Source organism: Agelaius phoeniceus, chromosome 1 (assembly GCF_051311805.1).
Source record: "Agelaius phoeniceus isolate bAgePho1 chromosome 1, bAgePho1.hap1, whole genome shotgun sequence".
NCBI classification, from domain to species: domain Eukaryota; kingdom Metazoa; phylum Chordata; class Aves; order Passeriformes; family Icteridae; genus Agelaius; species Agelaius phoeniceus.
This window is the reverse complement of record NC_135265.1, coordinates 6,613,491-6,625,878: the sequence shown is the minus strand read 5'-3', so window position 1 is coordinate 6,625,878 and position 12,388 is coordinate 6,613,491. Positions and strand designations below refer to the sequence as shown.

At 37.8% G+C, this 12,388-nt stretch overlaps 1 protein-coding gene across 5 annotated transcripts in view; it reads left to right on the top strand.

The window, feature by feature from the left end:
* Nucleotides 1-12,076, top strand: part of PRKAG2 (protein kinase AMP-activated non-catalytic subunit gamma 2) — a 216,945-nt gene extending 204,869 nt beyond the window's left edge. For all 5 annotated transcript variants that reach the window (XM_054638079.2, XM_054638070.2, XM_077189179.1 and 2 more), the window contains 6 exons: nucleotides 1,175-1,301; nucleotides 2,015-2,180; nucleotides 2,627-2,664; nucleotides 5,929-6,075; nucleotides 8,324-8,417; nucleotides 10,963-12,076. In XM_054638079.2, the coding sequence (XP_054494054.2) occupies nucleotides 1,175-1,301; nucleotides 2,015-2,180; nucleotides 2,627-2,664; nucleotides 5,929-6,075; nucleotides 8,324-8,417; nucleotides 10,963-10,994 (604 nt within the window). In that variant the 3' untranslated portion in view covers nucleotides 10,995-12,076. The remainder of the gene's footprint in view (nucleotides 1-1,174; nucleotides 1,302-2,014; nucleotides 2,181-2,626; nucleotides 2,665-5,928; nucleotides 6,076-8,323; nucleotides 8,418-10,962) is intronic.
* The last annotated feature ends 312 nt before the right edge of the window (nucleotides 12,077-12,388 follow it).

Sequence of the window (12,388 nt, the reverse complement as noted above, 5' to 3'; positions counted from 1 at the left end):
TCTGGTTTTTGCTTTCAGTTTGTGGACCAGGATTGTTTGTGCCCTGGTGAAGGGAGCTTGTGATTACATTGAAGTAATAATATGCAGTACCTCAGTAAAATTGCCATTTAGTTCAGTCATGAGGGATGTATTTTGAATGGTGGCAGGTTGCAAATAATATTGCTAAGACAACAAAATGGCCATAATTGTTTTCAGTCAGAGTGCAGCACAAGCAGCTTTGCCATAAAGAAGATGCAGTCAAACTTTTATAAAAAGTTACAGCAAGTCAGCTCCAGAGCTGATCCAGAGATGGGCTTGGGCTGTGGGGCAGTGAGAGTGCAGCACCTGGGAATTGTTAAACACTCCCTGCAGCAGTGGAATCCTGGCTCTGTGCACATTAAACAGGGCTATTCCATCCCTGTGATGGACTCAGAACACACAGCTTGTCTATGGGAAGGAGTCTGCTTCAGCAAGTAGGTGTTTATCAGAGTTTTACCAAATTTTTACTTGCTAATTTATTGCAGTTGTTGGTCAGCTGCTTTATCATGGTCTTAATACACCAAGGGAAAAAATAAAAGTGTCACTCGCAAGAAGAGCAGACTTGCACAGGTTGGAGTGTTGCTAAATCCTAGTCTGCAGTGCATGGGAATGTTTTAGATCTCCTAAGGATCATTTTTTGCCAATCTCCAGTGGTAATTCTGTGAAATTATTAGGTAATTGTTTGGGATTATGCACATATATGCATGTAGCCATAAAAATGCCCTTTGTGGGAAATGTTACAGAAATTTGGGATTGGGATTCATTAGGTGCAGGAACTCCATTTTTCATTTTGTCTGTTAACAGAAAGACCCATTCTGAGTGCAGGGATAATAAAAGCACAGCACTTGCTGAAAAAACAATTTACACTTGTGAAGAATATTTTTTTCTATACTTTATACCACAAATGAACTTTCCATCACATTTTCTTAATGGATTTAGATTTCCATGAGCATATAGCTGTTCATGTGTTGCAAAGCAAAAAGCTGCAAAAGTTAATTTGAAATCCCTCAACTTCTGTTTTTTATAGCATTAAAGATAATGCAAATAATTACCACATAGACTTAATGTGGATTTATAAATCTGTGCATATGTATCACTTGGCTTTACTTGGTGTTAGCTAGAATTCATTGAAAAAATAAAATGTTTTTCTCCTCAGCCTTTTTGATGCTGTATATTCGTTGATCAAAAACAAAATCCACAGATTGCCAGTTATAGATCCAGTCAGTGGAAATGCACTTTATATACTTACCCATAAAAGAATCCTCAAGTTCCTCCAGCTTTTTGTAAGTATTTAAAGCTATGCTTTATTAACTGATTTTTCCCCCACAGTAGACATCTGCTATAATTAAGTCATTAAAGTCTTAGTGCAGAAATTTCATAATGAATTTCCAAATTAATCGTGTCTTTGTTTATCTTTTATTGGTAACAGGGAAATTAAAGCTTGATATAAGGCCTATATTTTACCATTACTTTGTTTTACTCCTTTAAAGAAACCTAAACACCAAGGACTTGTCTATTGGTGTAATTTACTGTTGTTTCTGGAACATCTCCTTAGGTTCAGGACTTTGTTTACATGAAAAGAAAAAGGAATTGTCTCCCAGAGATGAGATTGTCATTAGTCTGTAGTAATGCTAGTCACAGCAATGTACAGGGGGACAAACAAAGCAACAAGAGTTCAGAATAAATATTCATATTAATGTTTTCTATCTTCTCTCTCCAGTTTTAGTGGGAATGACATAGCTTAGGATCTACACCTTTTAGTGATGTGTTACTATAGAAAAAAGGGAGCAAAAGTCCTAGTTCTATTGTCTTAATGTAGAGCTTTGAACAGAGTTATTTAATTTCTTAATTTCTGCTTTGAACAGAAACCCCTTGGGTTGTTTGGGTTTTGTATTAATCTGGTGTCAGGAAACTGCAGTGACCTGTAACCATCACTTGGAGTCTGCAGGTGGATGGGTGAATGTCAGTGTAAATCCATTCCTTCTGACTCCCCTAGATGTCAGAGATGCCAAAGCCTGCCTTTATGAAGAAGAATCTGGATGAACTTGGAATAGGAACTTATCACAACATTGCCTTCATACATCCAGACACTCCTATCATTAAAGCCTTGAATATATTTGTAGAGCGAAGGATATCAGCATTGCCTGTGGTGGATGAGTCAGGTGGGTGCAAAAGTGGGGAGGGAAATGCTGCTGGGCCCTGGACTGGTGCTGGGAAGGAGGGGAAAACACAAGAAAAAGTAAAAAAAAAAAATTAAAATCAATTAAAATAATTAAATATAATTTAATAATTAATTATTTCATTATTTAAAATAAAATTAAAATAATTTAAAATAACTTAAATTTAAAATTTAAAAAATAATTTTAAAGGAGAAGAAAAGAAATATAAAGAAATACTTATGCACAATGGAGGTTGATGGGCTTGGAAGAATTTTATTTTTTGATGGGTTGTTTGGTTTTTGGGGTTTTTTTCAGTCTTTCCTTCTTGACCTATAATTTCTTTCTTGTGATTATAACAGATGAAAGCAGGAAAACTGATACTGTGTTTTAAGCACTTTGTTAACTTTTGTTTTTACTTTTGTTAACTTTCATTTTTCTTTTCTTTTTAGGAAAAGTTGTAGATATTTATTCCAAATTTGATGTAATAGTAAGTATATCTCTTAAATTCTATTAAATATTTTGTATGTAGTAAGCATATTTGCAAGTTTGTAGTATATGTAATATATGTAGTAAGTTGTAAGTTTGTCATACATGTAGTAAGCAAGTTTGCAAATTAATTTGTTAATATGACAGTTTTATTTTGTTCCTTTGGCTGTAATTAACAAACTGAATGAAAGAGATCCAATTCAACCTGCACATCATTTTTTTTATTACTATTTTTATTTAAGTTATCCTTAGTAGTACTATTTGCACACAGGTTTTTATTGCTCTGGATGTTACCCAGAATAAGATCTGGCTGGACATAATCCAGAGGAGGGGATCAAGGCTGGAAGGAATATTCTGTGAGGAATATCTGAGAGCTCTGGGTGTGTCTGATGAGGAGAAAAACCCCCAGGGGTGATGGGCTCGTTGCTCCTGGGGCTTCCTGAGGAGCAGAAATGGAGAATGAGGTGCTGAGCTCTTCTCCCTGGGATCCAGTGTCAGGACATGTGGGAGTGGTCCAGAGCCAGCCTGCAGGGCTTCAGATGGGGCTTTAGGAAGCATTTCTTTGCCAGGAGGTGGCTGAACACTGAACAGCCTTCCCAGAGAGGGGGTGGGCAATGCCCCAGGGCTGTCAGTGCTGAAGGGGCTCTTGGGCAGTGCCCTGAATAAAATGGTTTTTTCAGCTTTTGTTCCTCCCTGCAGTGTCAGGCCCTTGGACCAGGTGATCACTGCAGGTCCCTCACGGCTGAACTGTTCTGTTCTTGTTGGTTTCTGTTTCTCAGTGAGGATTTCCTTTTTCCAGCTGCTGCCACTCCAGTCTGCTCTCAGAGAGAATGCAGATATCTCTGTGCAGTCTGAGTACTTGCTACAGCTTGACCTCCTCACTGATGTAAAAACTACTTGGCCCATTCTTTTGTGCCTCTGACTCCAGAGTCTTGCATCTGTGTTCCTTCTGCTTTAGATTTAATCCAGGATTTCCCTCAAGATTCCAGTTGCACACTCAGATTCATGCCATCCATGATTTACCAGCCTCTGAGAGCAAGGGCTTTTCTATTCTCATGGCTTTTAGAAACTTGAAATATATATATATATATATCTTTTTATCCCTGTCCCCTCCCAGCTGCATGCCCCTGCTTTCTAATTGCAGCATCTGACAACTGCATTATTTTCTAGAGATTTCCCTGCCCAGGTTGCCACCAACCAGCTGCACTAATGAAGAATCCAGATGTTTGCAAAACTGCCTAGAAGGCATTCAGTAAAATGGAGAATAGTCCCAAGTGGAAATACTTTAGGCTTATGAATATCTCTGGCTGCAAACATTGTTCTTAATACTGAAAATCCTGTGATGTCACTGTTCTTGCCTATAATTTCTAGGCATTTGTCTTTATTATTTAGGATTGTCTATTGTATAAGATCCTGTTCTGCCATAAAAGCTTGTGGGGAATAGGCTGTAGCTGTAGAGAGAATGAACTGATGTATCAAAGAGAATGAAATTTCCCAGTTGGTGGATTCAGTGTTTCAGTTTATTTTGTAACTGTGTTAGATTTTGAGGCAGGACATGTTTCCTTCATTTCCCATTCTTCTTCAGAAAGACACCAAAAGGAAGAGGGCTCCTTATGTTTTTCACTTCTTTTCTCATTTTAAGTGATGAGGCAGCAAATTGGGTTTTTAGAGATGCTGGATCATTTATCTGGGGGAAAAAAATATGTATTGGGAATTGGATAAACACTCCACACCACAAAGATATAATTTTTAGGATATAATTGTTTGCACACAGCTAGTAACATGGGAAAGAGTTAGGGCATCTATTGATTGGGGTTATTATTGGGGTTTTCCTCACATGTCCTAGTTTCCTTGTTAGGTTTCTAAATAAATCTAAATTCTAGATAAGAATCTAAAAAATTCTATTCTTAAAAGATAATCACCTCTGAGCTTCCAGATTTCATCAGGCTGCTTCAACCTGATCTTCAGCTTTAAAAGAAGGAAAAGAATTGTAATCTGAAGCATATGGATCTGATCTTCCAATAAACATAGCATTTCCAAGATAGTGATTTTTAACTTTTAACCATGTGGCTAATGTCCTTGCTTGGTGGTTGAAGCTATGCCTGTGTGTGCAGCTGGCTAAGTCCATAGATTTCTTTCCTTTTAAGAGTTCTGAATTAATTTTTAGGTTCTTGATTGGGGAAACGTGGGAATGGAATGATGTATAGGAATAGCTTTATATTGCATCAGTTATTGTGTGTAGGATGACTTCAGTTTGCAGAGGGTTTTTATGTCCTCTCAATGTCCTTCATTAGGACCTGGTTAAATTAATTAACCAAAATTGGTTTTATCTTCATGATCACCTTGAACCTGTCTTGTCACGTTTGGTGTAATTCAATCAAAAAACTTGACCCGAGTATCTTCTAGCCAAAATTTAATTTAATTTTATTGCTTGGTCCAGTGCTTTCATTTAAAAGCTCTCTCTTTGTTCTCCCTTCAGTGCCTCAGCAGCAAAATCAGTAGGCCAGGCTGTGCCAACACTTCTAAAATACCACAATGGTCTCACCTACAGAAAGCTTCTGCAGGTCTGGACAGAGTCCTCTCACTGCAGGCATGATCCTGCTCTTAGAATCAAAGTGGAAAATGTCAGCTTTCAAATTCTTTTAATCTCTTCCTTTTAGTGGTGGGGATGGGGTTTCATTGTTATTATTCTTATAGTACTCAGTAAAATACACCCAGACACACAAAGTGTCACTGGATGACAGCACCAGCTGAGTCCAGGAGAGGGAGTTTGAGCCCACAAATTAGGAAGGTGAGGAATGACTTTGCTCTCCACTTAGCTCTCAGCCACTGACATCTACTCTGTGGGTGGTGTTCAGAACAGTTGGTGCCTTCCCCAGCCCTATGAAAAACAAACAACAAAGAATTGTATATTCTGTGTGGTGTGAAATCTGAAGAGCTTCACCTTTACATTTGCTGCTCGTGGCAAAAGCAGGATGAGTGACCCCAAGCCAAAGATGAGATTCAAAGTAAGATTTTCACTGGCCTAATGCATAACCCTGGTTTTATCAATGAACCCAGGGTGTCAGATGGTGTCCAGCATCATCTGTGTACTTGACAGCTCCCAGAATCTGAAGAGCATCTGCTTTGTTTAATGTGTTACTTGGAATGGACTCAGCTTAGACCAGAAATGCCTATCTGCTTGATGCCAAAATATTTACTTTATTGAGTGCTTTGTTACTAAGTACTGAGCTGTCTGATGTGGCCTGGGTTTGTTTTTTTGCAGAATCTTGCTGCTGAAAAAACATATAATAACTTAGATATCACAGTGACACAAGCCCTGCAGCACCGCTCTCAGTATTTTGAAGGTGTTGTAAAGTGCAGTATGCTGGAAACACTGGAGACCATTGTGGATAGAATAGTGAAGGCTGAGGTGAGTCCCTGCATAAGAAGTTACAATTTGTGTTATCAAACTGATAAACAGTACAAATTTAGCCTCTTTAAGTTGTTTTGATTACTTGGTGAAAGTATTTTTAACAATTATGTTTTAATAATATAATATAATCATATATTAAATATTTTTTAATTATCTAATACTTTTTAACAATTATAATAATTAATATTCAACTCAGTCTGCTCTACAGACTCAGGTTTTAGATGCTTACAGGGATGTGCAAAATATTTCACAGTATACCTGTAATGATATTCAGTTATTTGCATTTCTGTTTTATTAACTAAACTGAATGCAAAGCTTTCAGTTTAGTTAATAAATACTAATACTGATATTAATATTATAATCATATATTATAATATAATCATATTATGCTATGATAATTATAATATTATAATATAATCATATATTATAATATAATATATTAATTAATAATAATAATACCCAAGTTTCTTCCAAGCCTGTCATAAGTTTTGCAGACAACTCATTTGTTAAACTCCCAGTTTATAGCTTGGCTCAGGAAATGTATTGGGTGCAACTTGTTTTGATGCATGATGGAATCCTGCACTGCTCTCATAGAAATGCAGTCAAACAGGGCCATAAAGTAAATTCCTGTGAAGAAGCCTTCACTAACTGCTCTTGTAAATTTTTATCTCTGTGCTGTCCATTCTTTTGGTGCTGTTTATCTTGTCTGTTAGTATTGGGAACTTCCTTATGTGCAGAGGTGAATGAGTTTGCAGATCTTCCTCCCCTGTAAGGCTTCTCTGCAGGAGAAAATCAATATTCCCAATTTCAGTCATCTCTGAGTGTGATCAGCTCCATTTAGATGCTTTAACTTCATAAATTACGAGATTTATTTATTTTTAGGGTTGTAACCAGGCATATACTTGATATGAGGAAAACTTCCACTTTGTTAAGAAGCCCTTAGAACCTCATTAGGCAATTTCCACTTGTAACTTTCAGCATTTGCTTGAGCTTCTTCCTGAAGTGAATAATTTTAGCATTCCTGATACACAGATTTCAAACTTGGATTATTTTATTACTATCTTAAGAAGCTTTAGACATTTGTGTTTTAAGAACAACTCCTACCCTCTCTTTCAGTCTAAACACAGTGAGCTTACATGTAAAAATGAGTCAGTCAAAACTACTACACAGCTATTTTTAGCTGCCAGACAACTGCTTGATCTTACAAGCAATTAAACAAATGAAACATTGTCCATTTTTCTTGAATTCATTACACTGAGAGAGGAATAAAATTATTAAATATGTGCATATGCAGAAACAAATAAACCTGTTTAAAAAATCACCAGCGTAGTTTTATCAAAAATAAAATATTTTTTCTCAACTTAATAGTGAAGAGAGATAATTCAGTTGGGTAAAAGTAAACATGTAGTAGGCTCTGAACATAGGACAGACACTTCCCTGGTTCTGCAGTGGCTTTTCTCAGTTTGCTCTGCCCAATAGCCTCAGGATACAGGAGTATGCACCTCATTTCCCTGCAGTTAGCACAAAATTTTTGTGGTGTAAAATGTTCCATAGAAGAGCTTTGTAAGGATAAGATCATTGTTTGAAAATATGGTCTTACTGTTGATAAATCTTTCTTCCCAGTTGTGTCCCTGTGTTTATTTGCATAGATAAATTTAATCCTTTTTCTGTCTTAAACAATCTGTTTAAAACAAATCTGGCACTCATTTTCCATTGTGTATCCCTGTGAGAAAAATTAAATTAAAACCAACTCAGAGGCATCAAAATACAAGTTTTAGTGTTGTGTCTCTCTGCTGAGGAAGTCAGGAAGTATTTTTCAGAAGGAATCCTCATTTTATTACTGTATCTAATTTTTTGGAGACCACAGGCTGAGGTTTTTTGGAGACCTGGGCAGAGGCTGTAACTTGGGGAAAAGTCTTTGATGTGAGTGCCACATTTTGAGAACAGAAGTATTTTCAAGACCTAGATCTAGACTTACCTGTCACTTCACATCAGACTCTGTTCAGTCAGCCAGCTGTGTGCCTTTTAAACATGCACTATTTTCACTTATGTAGGCCAAGCATGGCTGTGTTGCTGTGAGAGAATTTCTATTCCTGACATTTTGAACCATTTTGGGTTGTTTTTTCCTACTTGTCTTCATGCTTCACTTTACTTTAGGGGTTTTGTTTGTTTCTTTGTTTGTTTTTCTTTGCTTTGCCTACTTTAAATCAGGTCAATATATCTGAGACTCTTCTCCTGCTGGCAGGTCCATCGTTTGGTGGTGGTGAATGAAGCTGATAGCATTGTGGGCATCATCTCCCTCTCTGACATCCTACAAGCTCTGGTACTCACACCTGCAGGTATGGATCTGCCCTTGCCATGGGGGTGTGCACACCCTGCTGCGTTTCAGTTATTGCACAGTGATAAATGTCCAATTTTTAGCTTTTCTAACTGATTCTAGTTCTTAAATACACAAGTAATTTCAGGAAAAAAAGCTGACAGGATATTAATTGCCAGTCTCCTGTTCACTGAGGAGAACATGCAGAAGCTTCATTAATGTCCCTGCTGTTCATATATCTTTTCTAGGGGGAAAACAAAATCTTGATTAATATTTTAAGTGGATGAAGCTGACTGTATAGACAACATTAAAACAAGGCACCTGAGTTTCCATACTCTGACCAAGTGTGGCTGTGTTTTCTACTAAAAAATCACCTTTTGGAGCGTTGCTGTTGTCCAGCTGTGCTTGGCTGGCACAGCTTAAGTCAGGGATTGAACCTCAGCCCACCAGAACTCTTCCAGTATAAAACTCCCTTGTGGTCAGGGTAAATCTCTAGTGATCACTTTAAACATGACCAGGCTCCTTTAAAAAAAAAATATCCAGCAGTAGGTTTATTTCTGCTACTTTTATCTTGGTTCTGAGGGTTTGGTTTGGCTGGGTTTAGTTTGGTTTTGGTTTTAAGTTTTGCCCAATTTCTTAACCTGCTTTATGTTTTTAATTGTAACTTCACTTTGACCTCATAAATTACTTCAGTGTCACAAGAGGTAAAGCAAAGTCCTGTTTTGGCTCTGTCAGGAAGGCAAAATGTCTTGAGAATTATTACCATTTTGCCTCAAAAAAAAATCAGACAAATAGAGCCAAAAATTATTTAATTATGTATTATTTTAAAAAAATTTAAAAAATTAAAAACAAATTTAAATTTTATTTTTAAAAATTATTTAATTATGTATTTTTAAAAACTCCAAAAAAGTCAATATGTGAGCTTAACTGAAATCTCTTACCTGCCCTGCTAGATAACATAATTATATAAAAGTGTTTTTTCTGTAGACTTAAAAAAAAAAAAGGTAATATACCTTGTTTAAATAGAAATATTTCTGTTCTGAAGAGAAGCAATCAGCCTCACTGCTGGAGGTGTTGTGTCAGTACATCTGGTTCCTTTTAATGACCTGGAAGAGCAAGGGCAGAGCAAGGAGCCCATCTCTGTGAAAGCGTGGATGAGAAACCAACCCAGAGGTCTGGGTCAGGTGGAATCCTTGAATCCTTGCCTGGAGAAGGAAAAGGGAGGTGTAAAGACAAGCAGGCAGTCTTGGCAGAGGAGGGAGTTTCATCCATGGCTGGAGGGTAGCAGGATCCCAGGAGAGCAGATTTTAGTGCTAATGGGGCAAAGTTCAGACAGAAAAGATGCATTTGGGTGCTGACAAACCAAGAGCTTTGTTGTACTGGAGTCACATGCACACCTATGCTGGGACTCTGAGCTGAGCTAAAAGCGCTCTGGAATTATTGCAAAGGGCAGTTCCTGCTCCCACTCTGGGGCTGCAGCATGCTCTGAGAGCCCTGAGCTGCTGTAACTCACTGAGCCAGCAAAAATGCTGCAGTTTAGTCAGCCTGGCACACTGAGCCTGCCCACAGAACAGTCTGGTAGAGGGGTTAGAGCAACAGAGAGGGCAGGATTATGCCACTGCAAGAGAGGAGGTGAGGGAAGGTTTTTTGGGGAGCAGTTAAGCATCAGATTGCATTTCCACAGGCAACTGCCCAATTTTAGACTAGAATTTGTCTCATGCAGGGAGGATGTCTGCCATGTAAATCTGATTTGTAGAGTATGAAGTGTGACTTTGCTCCTAACAACACCAGATAAATCACTTGTCCAGTTCTCTTCACAGATGGAAAGGAAAATTTATTGACTTGCAGGAATTAAAACCAGCCTGTGTTTGGGAAAAAATTAACAGTTGTGATGTGAAAACATTTAATGAATCTTTCAGTGTTTGATAATACATTACAAGTAGCAGCTCCAGGTTTCTGGCAAGAGATTCTCGTTCTGTAGAGTTGGATGCTGAATCCAAGCTCACCACAGGGTTCAGTCATTGCCCAGCATGTTTGAGTATCTGGAGAAGAGGTGAGATGCTGCACAGTCCTGCTGGACAGGTCTCTCAGATCCCTGCTGTAAGCAAAATCTGCCTCTGAGCCAGGAGAAATGGCTCCATCAACAAAGTGCAGTTCAACTAAATTCTTCCATCGTTTGTGCTCGAGCAGGACTCATTTTCTGGGGGCTGTTAGGATGATTAAGCTTGGCTCTAAGCTGAGGGACAGGTTTGGGCTGTGGGTTTTTAGTTGGGAGTTTTTAAACAAATTTTTTTTATGTGCTGAGGAGAATCTTCAAAGGCATTTGGAGTAACTTCCCAGAAGAGTTTCTTCAACTTAGCAGTGAAATTAAAGCAGTGATGGTCTCGAGCCTCCCCTGCTCTGTCTCACATTGGCATTGAGCAATCCTGCAGTTTATTCTCTATAAATGTTGTATTTTAGGAGTGTGATTTTGGTAATGTGATTGGGGAAAGTTGCAGCAGTTGGAATGAGCTGCTGCATTTGTGTGTGGCCAAGGAAATGACAGCTGCTTTCCTCTTCTGTTCCAGGTGCCAAACAAAAGGAGAACGAGAGTGAATGACTGCTGTGAATGTAAACATTTGTAGGAGAACTTGAACAGAGTTTCTGGGTCGTTTGTCTCAAGAGCAGTGACTGCAGTGGAACAGAGCAGGATGGTTGAGAATGTGTTTTGGGACTTAGTGATGGATGATGAGTCTCTTCCCCCCAGTGATGTCGCAAAAAAAGCAGCATGACAAAAGCTTATGTTAAAATGTAGGCTCGTATTTCAAAATGTCTTCAAAACATTTGCTGGAAGACTTCACATGATGTCCTTCATTAAAATGCACTGTATTCTGAAACTTTTTCATTTTGTATTTGACAGAAGTCACTGGTCAGCAATGGATATATGTGGCATAAGGCAAGTGTATGGCATATTCATATCATAGTGCCTTATGTCAAAATACAGCAATATGTCATCACTGTTGCCCATCACTGTCAAAGGAAGTGTTGTGCTAAACGAGACACTGTATTTGAATGTGAAAGTCTTTAAACCTAAAACCAAATCAGTTTCAGTTCTCATTAGATTTGTCATAAAAGCTGTAATTTGGGTATCGGTAGACTTCTTTAAAACTTCAATGACAGTTTTGTGTTCAATGTTGCATTCTGAACAGAAATGTAAAACAAGACTGATTTAAAAACAGCTTTATTTATTTTTACTTTCATGACAATTTTTTACACATCTTTGGTGGATAGCTAAAATTTCACCATATCCATTAATAAACTGTTGATTGTTATACAAACAAGTGGGAGATTTTTCTCATTATTTAAAACTTTGGAGTTGCAGAAGCTGTGCCCTGTTCACCAGTCTGTTACTTGAGCTGAAGATTTCGGAAGCATGGATTGAAAGTGCTCTGTCCTGTCATACACAGGCACCATGGAGGAAATGAGGTGCCAGAGGACAATATTTTCACCTGTATTAAAGTGTAAAATGATGTTTGTACAACGAAAACCCAAAACTTTTTATTGTATATGATTTGTACAGAAGCGGAGGAGTGAGGAAAGCTGTGGGGTATTTGCTAATGTAAATGTACTGTAAAGTTTGAAGATGAGACTTTTATAATTGTAGATTCTTGTAGATGGAAGAAATTAAACCCTACAACATCAGTTTGGTTTTAGCAGTTCGTGCCAAGTTCTTTCGCATGTATGAATGTACATGCATTGGGATTAGTGCAAACCAGGAGCATTCTTATTTTCCTCTGAATTTAAAGGTGGCTTATGCTGATGGACTACTGTAGGTAGGACTTCTGTATTGTGTTTCCAGCCTGAATACTGCACTGGAATAATGCAGGAAAGGGATACAATATTTTTTCATTTATAAACATGGAGGTAAAAGGTGAACAGTTTTCAGTTTGCTTATAAAATGTAAATATAATTGTAATAATAGTAATCAAAAACTTTGTTAGAACATTTCTCCTT